Source organism: Plectropomus leopardus, chromosome 1 (assembly GCF_008729295.1).
Source record: "Plectropomus leopardus isolate mb chromosome 1, YSFRI_Pleo_2.0, whole genome shotgun sequence".
NCBI classification, from domain to species: domain Eukaryota; kingdom Metazoa; phylum Chordata; class Actinopteri; order Perciformes; family Serranidae; genus Plectropomus; species Plectropomus leopardus.
Genome location: NC_056463.1, coordinates 26,801,299 through 26,825,047, shown reverse-complemented (window position 1 = coordinate 26,825,047; position 23,749 = coordinate 26,801,299). Strand labels below are relative to the sequence as shown.

The 23,749-nt window shown below is 39.5% G+C and overlaps 1 protein-coding gene across 2 annotated transcripts in view; it reads right to left on the bottom strand.

Moving 5' to 3' along the window:
* tln2a (talin 2a) overlaps window positions 1-23,749 on the bottom strand; it is a 108,493-nt gene that overhangs the window by 36,978 nt on the left and 47,766 nt on the right. For both annotated transcript variants that reach the window (XM_042510228.1, XM_042510314.1), the window contains exons 3-21: window positions 23,383-23,554; window positions 22,462-22,559; window positions 21,502-21,631; window positions 20,587-20,739; window positions 18,693-18,835; window positions 18,264-18,391; window positions 17,903-17,966; window positions 17,687-17,791; window positions 13,464-13,619; window positions 11,874-11,975; window positions 11,266-11,342; window positions 7,836-8,016; window positions 7,541-7,654; window positions 7,214-7,322; window positions 6,355-6,563; window positions 4,987-5,085; window positions 4,100-4,267; window positions 2,351-2,485; window positions 1,846-2,005 (exon numbers count right to left, since the gene is read on the bottom strand). In XM_042510228.1, the coding sequence (XP_042366162.1) occupies window positions 1,846-2,005; window positions 2,351-2,485; window positions 4,100-4,267; window positions 4,987-5,085; window positions 6,355-6,563; window positions 7,214-7,322; window positions 7,541-7,654; window positions 7,836-8,016; window positions 11,266-11,342; window positions 11,874-11,975; window positions 13,464-13,619; window positions 17,687-17,791; window positions 17,903-17,966; window positions 18,264-18,391; window positions 18,693-18,835; window positions 20,587-20,739; window positions 21,502-21,631; window positions 22,462-22,559; window positions 23,383-23,518 (2,467 nt within the window). In that variant the 5' untranslated portion in view covers window positions 23,519-23,554. The remainder of the gene's footprint in view (window positions 1-1,845; window positions 2,006-2,350; window positions 2,486-4,099; window positions 4,268-4,986; window positions 5,086-6,354; window positions 6,564-7,213; window positions 7,323-7,540; window positions 7,655-7,835; window positions 8,017-11,265; window positions 11,343-11,873; window positions 11,976-13,463; window positions 13,620-17,686; window positions 17,792-17,902; window positions 17,967-18,263; window positions 18,392-18,692; window positions 18,836-20,586; window positions 20,740-21,501; window positions 21,632-22,461; window positions 22,560-23,382; window positions 23,555-23,749) is intronic.

Genomic DNA, 23,749 nt, shown 5'->3' with positions numbered 1-23,749 from the left:
ATATCTTTGACCATTTGCAATAATAATCAAATTTGATGGCTGCTTTCTTTTGCATTGAGAATAATGATGCACATATAGGATAATGATGCAATGCTGGCAATCCTTGAAGCAGATAAATATTTCAAGAAACTGCACTGACTTTTAATTTGACATAATTTCATTTTGAATCAGAAACGATAGTAACTTGTTTGAAGTCATAATCAACAGTGAGCTTTTTATACAGAAAGTTCAACATCAGCATCATAAAAAAGCACCTGGCAGGAAACAAGATATGAAACAAACATCTTTGTCTCAGCTCAGTGTAGTTGCATTTCTTGCACAGTTGTATTGCTCTCCCTGATCAGACATGCAGAATGTTTTAACACCTGTAGGTGACTTGTGAAGACACATTTAGATGCAACTGTCCCTGCAGCCCTGGTGTTTTTGATTCCTTCAGAAATATTCTTAGATTCAGACTAACGAGACAACAGGGATAAGAAAAGGATTGTTGTCTATATTCTCCCTATCACAGCAGACCTGGCATACCCCGCAAGCTATTTGGCGATAATTCTTGTGAATGCATCAGTTGATCTGCCAACACTCCACTACAGAAGGATTCAGTCGTTTTTTTTCTCCAGGTGTGACACCACCTGACACATTTGACAGCGGTTTCTGACACATTTTTGACACCGGTTCTAAGGTTGTATTCTCCAACTAGCTGCATGTTTTCAAGCTTCAGCAGAACAAACAGAAATTCTGCTTGTCTATCAAACCAATCAATTCTGTTAAGCTGACCGCCGGCCCGGGACATTCCCTGTGAATCTCCTTCTATCCGTCTGTCTTTCTCTGCTGTCAGATTTGCTAACGCTGCTGTCAGCTTTTCTCTGTGGCTTCACCACGGCTGACAGTGCTTCCATTCAAACCTGCCATCATGCCATTCTCTCTGAGGAGAAGATGGGATAAAGCACGAGCCCAATACACCATGAGACATCTACTCGGAAAAGAGAAACCTGCTGTGGAAAGCAGGTTTCGAAGCTTAGATAATACATAGTTGAAGTGCTTTGTCATCACTTATTTAAAAACAAGATATCTGGCTAAGTAAGGTCAAGTCTAGCCTCATTTAAAGGCTGAAGTTCACGTCAAGTCAAGTCAAGTCAAGTCAATTTATTTATAAAGCCCATTAAACATGGTTTGCCTCAGAGGGCTTTACAGCATACGACATCCCTCTGTCCTTAGACCCTCACATTGCCTAAGGAAAGACTGCCAAAAAGAAACCCTGAAAAGGGGGGAAAAAATGGAGGATGGCAGAGGATGATGAGGGATCCCTTTTCCAGGACGGACAGACGTGCAAAACTGTTCAAAGCATGACAGTAGCAAAAACTGCGTTGTAATCATTTGGAAATCACAAAGACAATAGAGGAAAAGTCAGAGACTCGCCATAGTCATTAGGTCTTACCCTCTGGTCACCATGAATTTCTGTACAATATTTCATGGTAACCCATCCAATGATTGTATGGATGCATTAGTTTGAATTAAAGTGTTGGACTGATTGTCGTCCCTAGATCTGTGTGGCTAGCATGACTAATAAAAACTTAAACCCTCGCTGAAAGTAGCTGGCTGTGGGTTGTACTTTCCTGCTGATGACTGCTTAATTTTCAGTTAAAGGGCAATTAATCAACCTCTTCTTTAATCTAAGTGCTGTACATAATCACAAAAAAAGTGCATTCATTCAAACATGTTAAACTTTTTTTGTTTTTTTAGCATATTAGAAAAAGTCCCCCTCAAAGCTGAACTGATGCAGAAGCACAGTTATGACTAATTTTCTCAGCTTTCAGCTCCAAGTATCATATCATATTCTGGACTCACCTGCGTCTCCCATTGAGCTGAAGATACTCTCTGTGACGGTCATGATGGTGTCTGTGGCCTGGTCATAACGCCCGATAGGCTCTCCCCTCGAGGTGTACTGACGAACATGCTGCAGGAGATCTCCCAGAGCCTGACTCACCACGCTGGCTGCTGCGCTCACCTTCAACACAGGAGATGCAAGTCATTAACGTTATTGCTGTGTTTCTTAAGCTGCATTATTGCCTGCTTCTTATTCCATCAGGCCGGGGAGACGCACACTGACTCATTATCTTCATTGTTTCTTAAGCCGGGGGATAGCACACAAACTGAATACCCTGAATAAGAATTTCCAGTGTGGTTTATAGGGGAAAAAAGCAAGAATCAGAGATTCTAGGGAACTCATTTGTTGCCAATTAGTATTTTCTAGGTCAAACTTGTGATGTATCTTGTTATCTTAAGAGACAAAACAAAAAAGATAGATGGAACATTACAGAGCACCCTTAGTCTAGAGATTAATCAAGCTGACCTGTTTGAGGAGCTCCCCATCCTCTGTGGCTGAGAGGCAAGCCTGGACGCAGCTTTCCACGGAGCGATCCACCAGCTTTCCAGCTTCAATTAATTGCTCCTGGCAAACCGGGGAACTGATGGTGGGACTCACAACCTATAATAACAAGGTGAAAGTGTAGAAAAATAATAGTGAAAGAGGAAAGGACATAACAAAGAAAAAGTGAAGTCTATTTCATCCTTATTGTAAAATTAAAAAAAAAAAAAAGAGTCAAGTTGCAATTATAGGTTAGATCCATGTCTGTTTAAACTCACATGTAGCCAAGACACTTAACAATGCTTCAAATATAGAAGTTGCTAATGCACGGATGCTTCACAAATGTCTTCAGCCCGGGCAGCACGAAGATATACAAAATCAGTACAGTTTCAAGGTGGACACCCAAGATTAATGTCACTAATGCAGAATCCAACCAACTGTCTCCCCTTCTGTTCCTGAGATATGGCGTGGAATAATGGTTGGCAGAGTGTTTCTGCAATGTTCACATTCGCATACTTTTGGAGTGCCTGGATTTCCCTCTCAGCTTATCCTGTTTCTGCAATATAGTTAAAATCGCAGCGAAATTGACCTTGATTTGAATATAACATGGCATCACTCCATCATTACATCGTATCAGACATTTGTGTGAAATTTTGTCATGGTTAGTGCATGATTTTAAAACCAAAAATAGATTTTTTGTTAGGTCACAGTGACCTCAACCTTTGACATTTGACCACCAAATTCTAATCAGTTCATTACTGAGTCCAAGTGAGATTTGTGCCAGATCTGAAGAAAATACCTCAAGGCGTTCTTGATATATCACTTTCACAAGAATGGGACAAACGGACAAACAGAAAGACAGACGCACAAACAGAAATCATTTACATCATATGGCACTAAAGTTATAATGATGTGAAAGATCAGATCCAGTTTAAATTTCTCAGTGGTAAAGAAAGAAAAGAAATATTGCCAAAGTAATCTCCATCTTACCTCCCTAATGCGACTTAGACATAAACGTCAAACATATTTTAAATTGTAATAGAACCATCTCTCTAAGTCTTTAGATCATTAAATCACATTTCATAGATAACAGAGGACACAGAAAAGGGAGAGAGGGGAAAAAATGACTTAAAAGGGATTCAGCAGATGGTTCTCATCACATTGCCATGCAGAGAGGTGAGGATTTGTTTAGTAAATGCAACTATTCTGATTGGGAGCCAGGAGGGCATTTAAACTAATTAGAGGCATGTGGGTTGTACAATTAAAGATGTGCAAATACGATGCGGGCATGGGGTATTTAACGGCGCCTCAGTGCATCCTGATATATTCACTCTCTAAAAACACTTTTTTTAGCTTCAGATAAATAGGAGACTTTTTTGAGTACATGAAAAACCTCTATTTACCAAACTTCACTGTGCGGTCTACTTATGAGTGGAGATGCATAACAAATGGAGAGTTATCTAATGCACTCAACCAAAAAGATTTAACAATAGCTTCCCAAAAGACATCCACTGTGCAAGTGTAACATTCAAATCCGAGACAGATCTGACACAATAAATGGTAAAACATCACACCACCAGTGCATCATATTCAAAGTATTTGCATAATATCCACTGAATTTACTTTTTGGGAATTGAGTGCATATTATACAAATACCGATATGATGCGAGTCATTTAGTACAAAGACTCTCTGCTACTAAGCATGAAATGTGAGTCTTAAACATATTCTTGTACCTTGGCACAAGCCACCAGCTGGGAGGTGGAAAGGGCACACTGGGTGGCGGCAGCGATGACCCGGTTCTGAAGCACAGTGTCTTCTGCAACCTGGGCCACGTTCTTGGCCTTCAGCACCAACATGGCTGCAGCGTTGGCCACTGCTTTGGCCAGATTCATCAGGATGTCCTATACCACCGGGCGGCAAAGATGAAAAAAACCAAACAACTTATCACCAACATCATACACCTGCACAGTCTTTCTTCTAATGCATTTATATCATTGCATTTGGATATTGCAGATAAAGGTTAAATTATGATTCATTATGTTCTGTGTCATAGGATTATATCTGTAGTTGTGTGTAATTGTGCTGAAGAGCAGAAGAACAGAACAGAAATAGGACATCTAACTGCCATCACATTTAATTTTTCAAAAGTTTGTTTATTGTATATTATATACTCAACTATATAATCGCATTGATGGCAGTATCAGCAGTCTAATCTAATTTTTTTTAAAAAGCACATTTACCCACTGCCCACATATACAACTCATAATTGCTGAATTACTGTAAAACTCTGAAATACACTCCAGTGCTTTGCAACAGGCAGGTTAAAAGAAAAGTTGTGCTGATATGATCTTCTGTATGTATAACTTCAACAATCATTGTATTACAATAACAATCATGATTCAGCCAAGTAAGAGCTACATGAAGGAAAAACACAAGCTTAACAGTTAGAGTAGTATTCTACTCAAACAAAAACATCTAGCTAAAGTACGGAAATATCCTCTCCATATTCCCCTGGTTGCAATGTGGTTTTGATTAACTGAGTTCCTGAGGACTGAGTTTTCTTTGAATATTGCACAGACTGTGGTGATGACGATGATAAATGGATGGGGTGCAGCGTTACCTGGAACCTCTCGTCTGTTTCGTTCTCTCCAATCTGGCGAAGGAGGTCTCCACTGGCTTGGCCAATGCTGCCTGCTGCTGTCAGCACAGTCTGTCTGGGCTGCGTACACAAACGCACACACGCAAGCACACGCAGGCGTGCACACATACACACACAGAGAAAGACATCAGGATGTTAAACTGAATTTGGAAGTCTGATTGGAAACTGCATCATCTTACATCTTGAAATATGGTTTCTAAGTAACCTCTGGTGTGTTTTATTGTGCTGTATGCTGCATCGAAAAAAAACATTAGTGCCATTTGAGTACTGCAAACTGCGTAACACATTGTGAGTTATTTAATCAAAGCGATACATCATATTTCTACACCAAGTCAACTCTAACAAACAGCCCACATCTCTTTGTCTAACTAGCCTGCAGGCTATGAGTTATCTTTCCAACTACTTGCATGCATAATGCACAAGTGTATATAGCTCAGGGTTGTCCCACAGCTAAATAAACCTGTGCATTATGCAGATTACCAGCCAACAACTGTACAGTACATTACCCTCTGAATGATACTTCCACAACAAAACAACAAATTCTTAATAGACCTCAGTGAGAACATTACAGGTACACAAAGTGTCCTTTGCAGAGGTTTTAAGCAAGTTCAGTTTCCATAAAGGCACAAAATGACATTCAGCCTCAGTCTGAGGTCTTTATTAAGACCGACGTGGACAATTAAGTTAGCTGAGGCTGGCCAGCAGAAAAAGGACGTTAATAGAATCAGGTGCAGTTTGGAGGAGCAGGAGAGCATCTGTATAACATACAGATCATACATTGTCTCAGAGTAGAGCTGCTCCGTGGCAAATTTGATTAACTTTTTCGGTTGTCAATTTGGACAGAAAAAAATCACTGTGTAGACAACCAAATACACACACAAAATCTGGCATGTCAAGAAACACAAATGGTGGAAAGTTTGCTTGCTTGCATGGGCTCAAATCCAGCGTCAGGCTTCACTTTCACACCTAATTCTCCATTTTCTGTCTCTTCTTATCTACCGTCTCTATCCATGTGCCCTCACTCTCCACTTGGTTTGGGCTTTACATTTCAGTTTTTACACTAATATCTCCCATTTTGTCCATCAGAGTTTATTTGCCATGTTGAACTTTAACATTAAAACAGTGCATTTGCCATCTTCAACATGCAAGATAGATAAACAGAGGGGATGGAGGGAAGGGAAGAATATCACAAAAAGCTGGTTTCAAAAGCAGAATGAATGGAGGAATGTTACAGTACAATACTAAATCTACAGTTTGGGTTTTTTTAAACACTGTTTTTACAATACATACAGTATGATATTTTGTGGGTGTGGGGTTTCCTTTGCTTACCTCTCCAGAGGCTGGTTCTACAGCCTTCAGCAGGTCAGACACGGCCCCTGCTAGTGTCCTGGCGGCCCTCATCAGGTCATTACCTCCACCCACGTCGTCCTCCATCAGTGCAGCCAGCAGCTTCACACCCTTTGACATTTCTGTCAGGTTGGAGGAGATGGTGGTGATGGCGCAGCCCACGGCCGTGTAGTCTGTGTCAGTTGGATCACCTAAGTATAGGGACAGAAGACAGAATAATAAAGGCCATCAGATAAATAGAGTCCCGGAGAAGTGAATAAACCAAAGCTTATCCGGGCACAAACAGAGAAAAAATGCCACTGTTCTCTGGTGCGTCTTTTTAAGATTCACCGACTCTTGTAAACAGCCAAAAATTCAACCAAGAGACCAAAATATTTTGTTTTAACTGAGGTTAGAGACTGCATAAAATAAAGTTCATTTTATCCAAGGGGAAAAAATTCAACTTGGCATGGTTCAGAATGGCACTGAGCCAAAAGACAACTTCACCAGTCCATATTCATCAAGCCACAGCAGGAAGTAGGAGAACTATTAGACTTCATACAGGCTCTACAATGATGTTAATGAACACCAGACTCATGGAAATTATCTGCTTTGAAGTCACTAATTGGCCAGATAATTTTAACTCAGCAGAAAACCCCCTAAAATGTGCTCATAAAACTGCGGGCTCGACTTAACACTATCGCTGGTTTCATTAAGCATTCCTAAAAGGCTTAAAAAGTCTATACAACAACATATAATGCAACCTTGCTCAGCTATCAAGACATTTGCATTGATTTTTTAATTTCTATTTGGTAGCAGACAAACAGAACACAATCTGCTTAGTCATGCCAGCGCCACTGACCAGCTGTGAGGTTGACAACAGAGGCTGTTCCTGCGGTGATGGCGTCGACCTGGGAGTGGATCTCATGTTTTGATTCATCCATCTTGTTCTGAACCCACACCTTGGATGCCTATGTACACACAGGGGGACAGCATAAGTCAAACTTTGCATGCATAAAATGCACCTTAACGTGACTGTTATTCTGCATACAGCACTATTATTTATCTCTTAGTATCACTATGATTTTGTTTGATGGCTGTTTTACTGCATTGGAAGTGATATATTACCATAATATGCGTACAGAGTATGTGAGGGTTTCATATTAACTGTATGTGCATTGTACAGTACCATGTCCTGTCCTAGCGGCGGCAGGTTGTCGACCTCCCCCAGGTCAATCTGGGCCTTCTGTACAGCCTGCATACTGGTGTTGATGGTTCCCATCAGAGCCTGTTGTGCTGAACTCTACACATAAAAGAAGACAAACAGGTGAATTTCTCACAGAATGCAGTCTATAGGGATGCTTAAAGAAACCTTACAAAAGGTCTTTGATTGGCGAATTTTACGAATGGCACCTCTAACAGGACTTCATCACTGAATGGAAACTACACAAACATCACACTGAGATCCATTTTACTGTTCTTACAAGCGGTGGCATGTGTCCACGGTGCATCTGACCCATTGTGATCTGCTGTTGAGCAGATGGCATGGTGCCCATGCTGAGGGACTCTGTGCCAATGGAGCCGGAGCGGATCACCCCTGGCAGCGCCACTGAGCCATGCTCCACCCGGCCCACACGATTAAACTGCTGCTGAAGGATGGTTGACCTGCAGGCACACAAACAGGAAGTAAGAGCAACATTGTGTTTTTCAAATGAAGTTCTGTCAAGTTTAAGCAGAAGATACACTCAGCATGAAAACAATTCAGGAATGTCTTTCAGAGAGTGAATCTGGCAAATTTTAGATTCAGATCACACCGTCATTGAAGTTTTCAACTCAAGCTGAGAAAATCTCAGTAATGTATGCTTGGTTGATAAAGCCTGAGGAGTCACAGGGATCCATTTAAATTGTGCAGTGACCAGCGCAGAGAATGAGAGCTTTACAAAGCACACCTGCTAATTTTATTCATATACACACACTGGCATTTATCATCAAAGGGAGTGAGGTGAAAAATAAATCAGGGGGAGTGGTGATTAATTATTATCCTCTAAGCCACTCAAATTACTCATCTCAGAGCGTTAAAGAAAGCTGTGTCAATCATGGCAGAGCATTAAGATTAAAAAATGCCTCACCAGATGTAGAAAACAGACCAGAACAAGATCTCCAAGTAGGAAAATGAAATGGCTGTCTGGATGCAAAGTAGCTGCATATTTGTATGGTGATGTAACGAAAGACATATGGTGAAGATTCTAAATATGAAATTTACATTGGTGTATGTCATCCAAGTACTAAGCTATTATACCCTTCAAGGAAAAAAACCCAATGGGGAACCCCAGTAAGGAGTCTTAAAACCCAGAAATCTGTGAGCATTTCAGCACCTCCTGTTTCCTCGCCTCAAAGACAAAGGGTTTTTGAATGGGTTTTCATTAGAAGCCTTTAATAAGGTCTGTGGTTAACACAAGCTAATGAGACTTTCACGTTTTGTTCCACAACATAAAATATGTCGGTAGATACCCCACTTGCAAACTTTGAAGCTTTAACTTGTCTTATAGGGCAGTTGCTAACAAGTGGCTACATGAGATGAGTGAGCCTACACTTAGGCTTCAAAAATCCCCAAAGTTGTGTTCATTAGTGAAGATTATCTTTCTGAATAAAACATGTGGGTATCATACATGTTTATTTATCATTTCCTGCAGCAACCCAAAATCCAATGGAAAAATCCCATGGAAACCAGGGTGATACTAACTAACGCGCTGACCCACAAATAGATAAATGCTTGAAGTCCTCTTGTCTTTTTAAAGCTAGTTTTGTTTCTTCAAGACTCATTTCACTCATCTGATATAAAAAAATAGTCATTAAAAGCAAAACAAGATCAATAAATAACCTATCCAACATCTAACTAAAAACCAGAGCAAATGCATAGGCTACTCCAACATGCACACAGAAACATGATATACAGATGCAAACACAAAGACATCATCAGCCAAACAGCCTGCTAATGGAGCAGAAGACAAAGAAAAGTGCAAAACACAGCAGCGTTGTATTCATATATCCAAGACAAGCTGAAACAATGGCAAAACACATGCAAGTTTCTAGTTCTTTACTGTGTGTGAGTGTGTTCAGAGAGGAGATTTTACACCAAGAAATGTGGTTGTGTTGGTTTGTGACAGTGGGCCACTAACACAAAGCAGGCCGACACTGCAGAGTCTTCCCACTGTGTACTTGTGGAAGACAAAGCTTTGTTTTGTTTTTCCTCAGATAAGGCCTTCCAGAGTTTGGCTTGCTATGTGTTTGCAGTATTAAAGACTTCTGCCTTCGGCCTTGCGTGCACGCCCAGATAAAAAGAAAAAGGAGAGGAAAATACAATAACAATTGCAGCAAATCCTCTCCCCCTTTTAAAGCAGGAAAGCAATATCAATTGAGGCTGAACAGGAAAAAAAGGGCCTTCAGTTACGCATGGCAAGTCCACTGTGGATAAATGAAGTAATACACATCTAATCAGGAAATGTTCAGATAAGGCCTTTGCTTGTCCAGTGCCGCAAAATTTCCTCACATAATGATTATCTCTCAGGATAAAGTCGAGCTGAGGAGGTGTTCATGTGGTGAAATGAGGTCCTGGAAGATGGATGTGTGAGCTGTAGTCAAGGGCGGTGGTGAGAAGGAAATTGAAAAAGGACCCAGTCTGATATTGTGTTTTGAGCAAATAATATGCAATAACTTTGCGTGCTGCTTTGAGCTCCTGTACAAACCATCATTATACCTCAGTTTGTGCTGGAATATAGGACAATCATATGGGAATGACACTGTAAAGATTAATTAATACAACCACAAGATGGTTGTCCGTTCGAGTTATTTCCAGTTTTCTTATTTTTATAAAGCTTTAGCCAGTGCTTGAAATTAAGGCTGATCCGTTGTCCCCGGGGACAATGGAAATAGCACCTGAGACACATGAATACAGTGTCTGGGACAATTCTGGGACATTAAAAATATCAATCAGTATAAATGAAATTCTTACATTCATGTCCCAATGAATATATATCGTTTAAATTGTTATGTGTTTAAATTCCAAAAAATGTATCTACATCACACAGGCGCTTAGACACAAAATAGACCTATGTGCGGTACAGTAAGAAATAAACAAGAAACAGTAACTCAACCAATGACTAAAAGAAAAATGAAAACTGATTGTGGCCAAACACCTATGCTATGGGGATTTCTTTTTTTTTTTTTTTTTTAATTTATTTAGATATAAGTGCAGAGAACAACTACTAAAACTTCAATGGTGGACCAGAGTCAGTCAATGCAGTGAGTTGAGTTAACTCACATTATTATAAATAGTTTATATAATTATGTAGAATAAAAATAAAACCATCAATTTGGGTCATTTGTTGTTGAATTTAGGACAGGTGAAAGTAGAATAAGGGATAGTTGAGTAAAAAAGTTAATTTCAAGCCCTAGCTTTCTCCATGCAAGTATACGGTGTTTTACAGCATTTTTTTTGTCTCAGAGTAACAAGAAGCCCTGCTGGCCCTTACTGAGGCTGCGCCTCAGCACAGTGTTGCTTTGAACTAAATGCTAACGTTAGCGTGACAACCCACTTGACATGACACTGCTAAAATGCTAATGTTTTGCAGTTATAACATCTTTTATCCCAGCTTAGCATGCATGCATAACATTTAATATTTAGCACTAAACACGAAGTACAGCTTAGGCTTGATAAAAATGTCAAGTTTTGCCGGCCATGAACCAAAACATTGGACAGATTGAGTTATTCCAGTTCAGAACACAAATCTTTGCACCATATTTCATGGCAATCCATCCAAGAGTCCACCGACTCATATCCTCTGAGTCATGCTGCCTACATGGCTGAAAAAAGTCAAAGCACTTCTACTAGTTATAAGTTACTAATTCACATACTTTTTCGGGGACACGGATTCCTCAAGCATCGTCGACTCCTCATCACCTTCCAGTCCAAAGCGATCCTTGCTTTGCTTCTGCAGCAGAGAAAAAAAATGCACCAAATTTATTAGTACAAAATTAGTTTCAAAAAGGACCATAGTGATTTTTTTTTAAAGCAGCCTGGAACTTAAATGTCGGATTAAGTGCCACTTAAAGAAAACCTCAGCCCAAATTCATCAAGTCATTCAGTGAGGGACATTGGTCTCAAACTGACACATATTAAATTCTATTTTAAGGCTCTGGATACACCAGATGAAGGACATTTACACTAAAATGTCATATAAAATAGGCCAAAAAAAGCAAAAGTGTGCAAAAATATCTTTTCAGTATTCTGAAGGCATTAGGCAATGAAATTACATATTTGTGTCAACTTTCTCAACTGAGGGAGGAAGAATGAAGAGTCAAGTTACAATGTACTTGTACCACATGAGCCCAGCTGTCCCTTCCTGCTTTTTATTTAATGGCAGCTCTACAACACAGAAGCTTGAACTTCTCAAGCATCAACAGATCTGAGAACGTATCGATTTGTTATGATTCATCTGTGTCTCCAGAGAAATATGCCTCACCTTTTTGAGGATGATGTCGATGTAACCGGCAATGAGCTGAGAGATCTGTTCCCCTTCAGTGGTCTGCACCGAGTAGTAGCTCTCCTGGTACTCCCCAAAGTCCTACACACACACACACACACACACACACAGTCCAATCTTAGACATGTATTTTACCCTGGGCTGTAAGGAAAGTAACCACTGTAGTGCTTGTACTTCACACAGGCGGAGGATTTACTGCGAGGATTAATGTGAAGCCACGGAGCCAGCTAGTGTCAGATAAAAACTACACATTTTGTTGGGTGCCATAAAACTGCTCCAACATGCAGAGAGTCAGATTAACCAAAGAAGCATCTCGGAGAAGATTTCATGTAGGAAACCCAGCAGAAATAAAAAATCTTAAGTACAGATCTATACACATCATATGGTAACACTTTCATCACAACTCAATGGGGTGTCATAGTGACCCCATCCTGTCACCAACAGATCAAAAACTCCTTCAGCGTGTGAAGGACAAATCACTCCTTTGAAACCATTTCGAATCCCAGTGTCACAAAAACCCGAACCACAAAACACTGCTGAATTAACAGCAGGAGAGAGAGTGTTAATTTAATAGAGACAGTACATCTACCAGATTTGCAAGATTAAATCCATGTTGCTCATTGACTCTGGGTGCTGACACAAAGGAGGGATATTGACAGGGAAGACAAAAGAGTCTGTTCAATAACTGAAGTGCACAAGGGAATGAAAGGACAGGCAGACTGAGCACTACAGTGATTGTTTTATGGCCACTGCAGAGCACAGTTGGGTTTACTGTGAGCATGTCCTTCTGATTTACAACCAGGAATATACATGCTGAAAGATAGAAAGGCTGAAAGAAAAAAGTCAGCAGTACCAAAACCTTTGCAAATGCTGGTGAAACTGATCTCTGACCTTTTGGACATAAATTACATTGCGCTATTACTATATCCTGTTAGACATCTGCATGACATTTTGCCATAGTAAGCTTATGCATTTTTGAGTTTTGATCAAAAACATGTTTTGTGAGGTCACAGTGACCTTGACCTTTGACCACCAGATTTCGAATCTGTTCATTTTTCAGTCAAAAGTGGACATCTGTGCCAAATTTTGAAGATATTCCCTCTAGGTGCTCTTGAGAAAACACAGCACCAACAAAGACACAGATGCAAGGTCACAGTGACCTTAACCTTAACCACCAAAATCTAATCAGTTAATCGCTGAGTGCAGGTCAATGTTTGTGCCAAATTTGAAGAAATTCCCTCAAGATGTTCTTGAGATATCATGTTCACAAGAATGAGACACATAGTGACCTTTACCTTTGACCTATTGCCACCTAAATCTAATCAATTCATTGTTGAGTCCAAGTGGAGGTTTGCGCCAAATTTAAGGCGAGTCCCTCAAGGTATTCTTGTGATATCACATTTATGAGAATGTCACAGACGGATAACCTGAAAACATAATGCAGCTGGCCTCGGCTATCACTAGCGTGGAGGCATAAAAATGTCACGATGCCTCTGTGATAAATCCTGGTGTAAGACTGGATCACCGTCCACTCAGATATACTGTATGTTCTCTGCATGTGTGTCTTACCAGAGTGAAGCTCTTGGGTGACGCTGCCCACCTCTTCACAGTGGTGAGCGGCCACTCCTGAACCACATCTTTGGTCTTTTCATCCACTCTCATCACAGACTCTTTGGTGATCCCCAGGAGCCGTGGCACCAGCTTGTTCTTACTCTTCATCTTTTCCTGCAAAACATGGCAGATTTAATCCTTCTAAACTTTTAAAATCTAAGTTACATAATTTTGCAACTACTGTTGGATGAAAATACTGACAACACATCATCTGGCAATGGTGGACGACGAGAGAAAAAGTGGCGTTAAAGTAAGTGCCAACACTGAACAGGTGTCATCCTATTATCTCGAGCTTTGGTTCGTATTGTGATAGTTTTTCTCGTACAGTCAGGCAGCATCTAGTTGATTGTATATCTCATCAGTGCTGGACCATGGGTATTATTTTCAGTCACAATTTTAGATCACAGTGGTCTGAAATTAGAAATAGAGTTAAGCAAAGCTCTAGTACACTTGAACAAAAGTGAGATGCCCTTTGCACTTAGTTGGAAGAGATCTGCCCTCCTTACTGTACATAAGAAGAACTGGTGTGTTTTTTTATCTTTCAACACGTCTGCACATAAAGAATGCTGCATAAATACTGCATAAATTAACTTTTTCACACATGCCTCTGGTGAACAAAGAATCCAAACACACAAGGGAACTCTTGATTATTTGAAGTAAGTTTGTGTTTAACAACAGTAAAACTATACCAAAACATCTGTTTACGTACACTGACATAACTCGTGCAGTAAAATCCAAGTCTCCCTTATCTAGTCGTATGCTCTATACTTCCTAAACACGTTTTTTTTTTTTGTAGATGTTTTTAGTAACACCTTACTATTTAAAATTGAACTCTCAGTGAATCTAATCTATTGTCTCTTCAAAGACAGACTCCATAGACAAAAATAGTCATATCTGGCTGAGCAAAGGAGCCTCTGGCCTACCACTGCCCCAGCTTGTTTGTGTTATTGTGTGACTTTGATTAATCCAAACTAACCCTTTTAAACACCAAAGTCACACAATAACAGATATATCTAGGCAGTGGTAGACCAGCAGCTCCTGAGAGTTCAGCGAGTGAGTGTTTAATACTGTTTTTGTCAATATAGTCTGGCTTTGAAGAGAGCATAGGTAAGTTTACCTCAGTTCAGTTTAAATACCATTTCAGCCTAAAATTCATGTGCTTGAGAAGTACTGAGCATACCAATGGATAAATGAGACTTGGATTATACTGCATGAATTGTGTGAAAGTTTGTAAACGAGTTTGTTTTGATATAGTTTTACTGTTGTTAAAGGTTCTCTCTTAATTAAGTAGGCAATAAAGCAAGTACACACTTTGCTCCATCAGATGGATTAAGCCTTATTTCTTTTTCCTCATTTGACCTTCTTTAAATGACATTTTAGGTTTGCATAAACATTTAATCCACACTTTGTATTTCATTATTTATTACTGTTTTGATGTCTTTTTTTATCCTTTTAACCGTCACTATCACTTATCATAATCCTGCATACTTCTTCTGGCGACGGTCTGATGCAATTGGTGCTCATAACACTGCCTGCATTAGTGATAGGACCATCATTACTCACCATAGTGGTACAGCTACTCTCAGTTTGACTGCTGGTGACAATGCAATGCTCCCTTACATTCACTATTTTCAACTGAAGCTTTGTGTCTGAAGTTTTAATGTCAGTTTTTCTTATCTCTATATGTATTATAGCATAATGTAATATCTCCTTTTTATTTGCTAATGTATGCAGGACACTTGCAGCAGGGCCTCCCCTCTATTGGACCACTCTGTATAAATTAAAGGAGAATAAACAAACCAACAAGACACCAGCCCCCGCCATGCAAACAAACCATTTTAAATGTCAATTTTATTCCCTTCGGTGAACAATTCATCATCTTTCATTTTCATATTTGCCTGCCTGCTGAGGGTATTACTTGAATAAAAGGCATTTAGAGAAAAGGCAGATTAACAGTTCAAGAAACAAAATTTAAATTCAGAGGCCTGCCAGCTTGAAACTCTAATTTTGCCGTCACACTGATCTGCCAAGATGGGTATTCATCTGTCTAACCAGTTAAAAAAAAAAAAAAACTTTTTTCAGTTACTAATTAAAGCATTATGTTTTAATCATGTCTTTATCTGTCTGTCAAAAACTCTCAACCTCCGCCTTGTATTCACTAAGCCACTAATGTCATACTCCAGTCGCTCTCTGAGCCCACAAAACAGCTGACTTGTCTTTCTTTTTCCTTGCATGGACAGAGAGAGCGTTTCTTCAGGAGCTGCAGTCGGCGAGCAGATGGACGGACTGTGATGGGCTGTGACGTGAGGGCAAAGAGGTGAGTTGTGTAAAAGTCCTGGAGGGCCTGTAAACCTGCTGGGGCCTCCAGGGGTTATGGGTTAGGGACTATAGGCTGCATTTTTTCCAGGGTTATTTTTAAGATGTTTCTGCTCCACTGGATTACACTCGAGGATGACAGAAATGACAAAGGTGAGCGGAGAAGATGTCAAGCTGATCAAGGAGAACACGGATCCAAGGCCGGGAGGTTAGACACAGTTTAAGATTTGTGTGTTTAACGCTTATGAGGAATAAAAGGCGAGGAACAGTGTGGACTCGCAGCACTGTGTAATGTGTGAGCTACTGCAAATGATGATTTGATGAGGTGAGCTCCGATCTAATAGAGAGTTTGTGTTTTTTTATACTTCATCTCTACCCTTATCCTCTGGTGCTGAAAGCTACTGATGAAAAGCCAGGAACTGTCTGGCAGAGAGTCAGCACCAGTGACTTTTTTTCCTAAGCAATTACCAGAAATGATCTCATTTTCTACGAGAGCTTGGCGATGAAGTCAGAACAGGTGACAACCGGAAAGCAATTTATCGATGCAGACAGTGAGCTTCCCATGACTTTATGCAGTATGTCCTCATGGCGACATGATGTGAGGTTAAAAAAAAAAAATTCAGCAAATTGCTCATTTCAGCAGACATCTTTCTGGCAGTTGGACTTATTTGGTAGGGTAAGTATCCCAGGTTTGCCTGTGCGAAGTCTAGTTTCCCTCATTCACTCCACTTGCTCCCCACTCGCTCTGAAATAATCTTCAGTGGCACACTCGGCTGCACAGACAACGTTTGGTTTCCTTTCCGGAGCATGCTGAACAACTCCCAGCAGACGAGGTGCATTTGTATGTGCGTGTTAGTGAATGAGAGAGAATATGTAAAAGATGTATATGTGGCATGTAAATACCCAAGTGTTCCTTCCTTTGTGTACTTTTGTCTGTTTCTGTGTTTGTAGAGAAAATGCTTCTGTAAATGAATGGTTTGGTGGTCCATCAAAAAAGCTCCGCTAAATGGTTGGTTTTAAGTTGCTATTGTTTTCTGTTTTAAAAATGATTATTTTTTCCTCTTAATTAAATAGTACAGCCAAAGATAGACAAGAACGGGGGTAGAGAGAGAGAGGGGGATGACACGCAGCAAAAGGCCCCAGGTCAGAATCGAATCTGCGCCGCTGCTGAAGGTCTTATCTGTTCACACTACAAGCGACAAAGCTACATCTTGGCCATGGTATTGCTCAAGCGCACGTAGACTTATTCTTCAGCCCACCAGTGAAAGCTGGTGGGCTGAACACAACAGAAAGCAACGCTCTGCAAACATATGATTGGTTAACACCTCACTGCATCATTGGTGTGTTGTGGGTGACTGTAGAAATGTGGCAGCACAACACGGCGGCCTATGTGGAAGAGGATCCATTTTCTATGTAGATAAAAACGGCTCGTTCCAAGGTAACGAAAATACAATGGTTTTCATACTAATTATATTACATTCAATTTATGCCAATATATTCCCCTAAATCCTACACACTGGACCGTCAAAACATAATGTTTTATGAAAGAAATGCCCTTCTCACACATTTTAGGGCATTGTTCCTCTTAGTTCAGATGACATGAAAAGCTTTAAAAGGTGGACACAGACAATTTCCCCACCTGCTCTGTACTGCCCTCAGCCTCTTTATCCAGTTAACACCAAGACCAAAGAATAGATTTCACACTCAGGAGAGATAAAAGGCTCTGACTACATTTTCTTGAGGCTGGATATTTCACTTTTTGTGTGTAGATCGTCTTTTTATTGAATAAACGGGCATAGTGGGACTCCTTAAAAAAACGGTATTTTTGTGAAGTGACAAAGATTAATGTATGTGTTACAGCTTACCTTGACCAGGAAGAAGGAGACACCGTATGTCCGCAAAGACCGTGCCAGTTTGACATATTTCACCTTTGCTTCAATTTCTGTCATTTCCCCACAGTTTTTGTGATCCTGCAGGTTGGATCATACATGTTTTCAGCAACTGATCAATGAGTGCAAAACTGTCAGATGAGTCAAAAAAATTCAATATCTTCATTTTATAAAAGGAAAAGATGACCACACCTGAAATATCTTCTTCTCCGCTCCTCTCTGCTTTATGTATTCTTTGGGTAGAAACTCCTTCAGGCTAAGAAAAAAACAAAAAACAGAAGAAGTTGAAGTTCATACAAAAACAAAACGTGAACTCAGTTTATCTTCTACAGCCTTAAACCATAAGGAAATATCAATTCCATAAACTCCCAAAGCTGGATCAACAAAAGGTGGATCTCTAAGAATTTTAGTTAACTTTATTCAAATCAAATGAATTCCACAGTTAATATTTGGTCAAAAATCTGAGTAAAAAAGGCATAGTTTCTTTAAAATGCAAAATTATTGAATAGGAATCAACAACACTGAGAAATCCTCCTGTGGGGTAGATGCTTACTCCAAGAATCCAGGTTTGTGTTTGTGTTCTATGTGAGGTCCAAACTGGATCTGGGCCTGAATGCCTCCAAACTCACAGGCCTTGTCAAATGATACCGGGTGAGAACCATTTAGGATGTCATCTCGAGCCTAAAATACAAATAAAACCATTCATTAAATAAATAAATAAATAATAAAACCAATAAATCAGTTATCGGGAATAACTAAAGAAGCCTTATATCATAGCTTCAAGTCAAAAAATCTATGATCAAGTAATCCTAATCAGGATTAAAGATTAAAAATGTTTTACAAGAAACACACAGTTCTTTATAATGTATCCAAAAGTTATCTGTCACTGCACATTTTGGTAGCTACTTGTCACCATCAGGCGATGCAGTAGAAGTGGATGGTATTGTTTATCCTCTGATGGTAAAAAGAGTGAGGGTCAGACCTGCACATAGAGCAGGTTGAGTTGGACAGGGTCCCTGGAGTCCACGTTCTGGTCAGAGTAGAAGAACTTGCGTCTGAGCAGAAGGGTCTCGCTCTCGTCCACCCCCTGCTCTCTGAACGTTCTGCTGTGGTCCAGCCAGTTCACTGATAACACAAAACACAGCACAGGGATCATTTTAAAAAAACAAAAATCAAGATATGAATATCATTTAAGTACAGAGAAAGAAAAAATGTAAAAGCAATCAGAGATAAAATAATAATTGTAGGTTTGTGTGTGATTGATACACCGTGTGTAGGATCTGTCAATTTAAGCAATACTTTAGTTTGATTACATGAATATCAACTACAAGCCATTTCCATTAGTCCTTCACTCTCTCTCTGTCTGTTTGCTTTTCTAGTTTACTATGACAGCCAACTCTCTGAAAAGTAAGACAGGTTAAAAAACTTTATACTGTGAAAGGTGTAATGTTATGTGTGGACGTGTATGCTTTCCCAAATCATGTCTAATGAGTGGAACTGTCATACTACACTCCAGTAGCTCCAGTCAGGATCTACAGATTTCTGTAGGTTGACGAAGGGAACTATTTTCTTCAACCTTTGCTGTCAAAAATGCCCAATGCTTTCAGTTTTTTTTGTCTACTTTGGCACAGGGCTCAATGTGGGACTTACTGGTGTTTTTCTTTTCTTTTTTTAAGATTATTTTTTGGCCTTTTTGCCTTTATTTGATAGGACAGCTTAAGCATAAAGGTACACACGCAGTTAAAGGCCGAGGTTGGAATGGATCCCGCGGCCCCTCGGCTCGGACATAGCCTCTATTAATGGGGCACCTGCTCTACCAACTGAGCTACTGGGAACCCTGGATTCACTGGTGTTGATAATGTCGTATCTGGGCTGAGCGCATCATAAGGTGAGGTCAGGTCAAATGTGTTTTCACTAGGGCTGCAACGGTATGAGATTTTCACGGCACAATACCTGTCTCGGAAAATACTGGGGTTTCATGGTATCACAGTATTACAGAATTATCATTATCAGTCAGAATGATGCTTAAAGGAATAAAAAAAAAGGTTTAGTTTGTTTGAACAAATGTTTTTTCACTATAATTAAGACTTAAAACCGTTTTTTAATGTATGAATGTGAAGTACTACAACTTATGCAGTAATGGAAATGATCGAGAAAATAACAGAAGCAGTTGAGAATAATACATTTTCTATAGATTTACATAAGGATTTTGATACTATTGAACATCACAAATTACTTAAAAAGCTTGACAAGTGTGGAATAAGAGGCATAGCTCATTTTTGATTGAAAAGCTATTTGGAAAATAAAAAACAATGTGTGCAAATTAATGACACTGTGTCAGGATTTAGGGAGGTCACTTGTGGAGTACCGCAGGGTTGGGTGATTGGTCCAAAACTATTTATACTTTATATTAATGAAATCTGTAATCTTACAGACTTGATGTTGGTTTGATGTTAATAAATTGTCTCTCAATATAACGAAAACTAAATTTATGTTTTTTAGAAATAGAAAGGAAATAAGTGGGAATATTGAATTAAAGATCAGTGATGATAAAATTGAAAGAGTTTTTGAGATTAAATTCCTCGGGGTAGTGATAGACGATAAATTAACAAGGAGACAATATACTGAGTATATAAAAGGTAAAATATCAAAATCAATAGCAATCATAAACAAATCTAAAGGTGTATTAAATCACAAATCTTGTATATTATTTAAAATTCACTTTTACTTCCATGTATGTTGTACTGTGTAGAATTGTGGGGATCAACTTTTAAAACAGCAATTAATTCAGTAATATTGTTACAAAAATAAATTATACATCTAATCCATAAGGCTGGCTATTATGATCACACAAACCCTTTTTTTACTGAACTCACAGTCGTCGTCTGTGTGCAGTTTGGCTTTCAGCTTCTCCATTTTTCTCTCATCTCGCAGCAGTGTCCTGTCTTTCTTCAGTGTGCCCATCCCGTCGTCCTTTTTCTCCTCCACTGTCTCCTGGATCAGAGAGTATTCCTCATAGTTTGTGATGCCTAGGATTAAAAGAGAGGAAAGAATAAAGATTTTAACTTTAACAAATGCATTTAGAAGGATTTCTCTTTTAAAAAGGATCTATTATGCTCATTTTCAGGTTTATGCTTGTATTTTGGGTTTCTTTTAGATCATGATTAGTGCTCAAAAACACTTTATTTTTCTCATACTGTCTGTTTCCCTGAAGTTAGCATTTAGCAGTGTAGGCTGTGTAATGTAAATACTTGCAGGAGCATGCCTGGAGCAGATGACCATATAAAGAAAGCCATCAAGAGCTAACATCAGCTTGTAGTCAAAGTAAAAGAAAAAAAAAAAAAAAAAAATTCAAAACGGATATTAAGGACAGTCTGCAGCTTAAAGGTTTTTGTTCACAGGCAATACTTTCATGTTACTTGTCATGTTTAATATGAACATCTGACACTATAACATTAATTACACGAAAGAAAATAAAAGGAAAGCATAACAGGTCACCTAATGCTTTATAATTATCTGTTTTCAACATTCAGTTTTGAGTGTGTTTTGAATAACAAAAGCAATTGAAACTGTTCATTTAGTGTATTTACATTATATTTATTACTCATTGATAGACTGGTCAATCTGCATACATTCAAAGAATGTTTTAACACTTCATAACCCTGAATTTTAATGCATATGTCTGTTAAGAGTTAATAAAAAGGGCAAGTTAATAGTTTGAAAATGTGAAACCTGTACAGCACACCTCAAAAGCAATTGAGAAAAAGGGCTAGTAAAATAAAACTTTGTACCTATTCTACTGCATATAGTCACAAGCAGCTCTCCCACTGTTTTGGAGTCGTCCACCATGATGGTTTTAACGGCTCCGTCCAACATTTTGATTTTCTGGGGCCTCTGCTTCTTCTTGTATTCAAGGATGTCCTGCTCAAAGACAAAAGACGAAGAGAAAAGAACAGAGGAAAAAAGTGAAAGAGAGGAAAGAGGAATGCAGGAAATTAAATGTAAGAGAGAAGACAGAGAGACAGGGGCCAAGAAAGTCCCCGCTGAGAAAATGATCAAATGCATCCAGGTTGCGTGGAGAGAGGGGAGAATATAGGCCAGAAAACCTTATTTAACGGCTGCCTATCACAGCCCACCGCTCCCCTTCCAATCACAACAATGAGGAGAGATTTGGTTCAGAATAATTGGTCACAGTCATGCCTTCTACCTGGGTTGCCTTTGGTGGATGTGAGGTGGAGAAACCATTTAGAGCTGCAAAACCAAACCCACAGATGTACTGAGAGGCAGCACTACACGACAAACCAGAGTCGCTCAGGCGTTTGGCTGCAGGGATCAGAGACTGTCGGAGGATCTACAGATGGCTGGGGCACTTCTTTAAAGTCACTTTTAAAAGCTTCCTTTGATGTGACCATTTTTTTTCTTGATATCCAATTTTATCTAATTTATTCTCTCAATCTGAGTCAGTGTTTTCATACTGCTGTGTGTGATCTAGGCATACATTTCATTGTACACGGTCTTGTTAATTATTAAGTATTTTAAAATGAATTAAATTGTTTATATTTTCTCCATCATAAAGCGCGTTGTCAATGATCTATTCATATCAATATTATCAAATTGTGCTGTACTAAACATTTGCAATCGGAGGTTAGTAAAATATCAACTACACATAATCTGCACATAAATGCAAATTTGTTTAGGATATAGAGAGTGCTTGTATGTGTGTGTTGTGTTAAACTGCTTGATATATTTACCCCATTGCGGAGCATGTAGTAGTCCAGCGTTCTTCCAGATTCCAGCCAGATGCCTTTTCTGGGGTCTTCATCAGACAGAAACAGACCATAGTCTGAAGCTGGACAAGTGAGGAGAAATATCAGCATTTTTGAGACTTTTTGTGATGGAAGTTACTCCTTGTTGGGATCATTGTCCTCCACATCAGCTCCATCATGACCCCAACATGACAGACTCACTGCAGTGTGCCAGAGTGGGGAAAAATGGCAGGAGCATCTCACACACCCAGTTCAACGTCACGTGAAAAAGCATGTCAGTTTATGTTTGCCTTCTCACAAGCCATTATAAATGCTGACACAAATGAAAATGTTGACACCGTCAGGTGGAAAAGTTGGAAAGATGGTAAGTTGATCAGGGTCCAACATCATGGGTCTTGGTCAGGTCATGTTAAAAATGTATGACTCTGTGGTCACCTAAATAATCAAAAATATCATGCATTCTGATCTCTGCATTGGTTTCTCAAACAATAATACACATTACACAAGACAGAGAAGAAAATGGGAATCTGAAGGTCATGACAAATCTGTTTCACAAGGACTCAAATGTTACTATTTATACTATTTAACTGTTTTTAAAGCTTTAAGACAATTAAAAGTGCTTTTATATGAGTTTTTGAGCGTGTGAACATCCTAACCCCCCTAAATCAAGCTGAAGTATTAATCTAGAAATCAGATTTAACATAGAGCTGGATACAGTCCTTAATTGTTGTATTTAATTGTTAAGTTCACAGATATGTGAATAACAACATCAAACACATTGATTTTTAGCATTGAAAAGTGACTAACCTGAGCACACACACTGCCTTCCTCCTCTTGCATCATTCCTTTGCCTCTCTGTTTCTTTTACAGTTTAAACCCCATCCAATGTCCTTTAATCATTCTCACCCTGTCCAGTCTGAGCTTCAGGGACCCTCTCTCTGATTATCCTGCAGGCATCATAGACGGCTGTGGAGGGCTCAAATTGCATCGTCTTCACAACATTGCACTGGCGAACACAGATCTTCAGCGACAGCACCACCATCTTGGCAGGCGGTGTGGGCGGGGGCTGCAGCTACACCTGCGCAAAACAAGGAGGAACAAGAGGGGAAGGACAGAGCAGCAGAGTTTATTGCATGGCACAAGTCCAGGAGATCCAAAACTTGAACACAGTGATGAAACTCATTGACTGTGATGAATGAGCCAGATGTTGGAGGAGACTTTCCTGTTTTAATAGAGGGGGCGTGAACACTTTACACCCAGTCTGATACACATT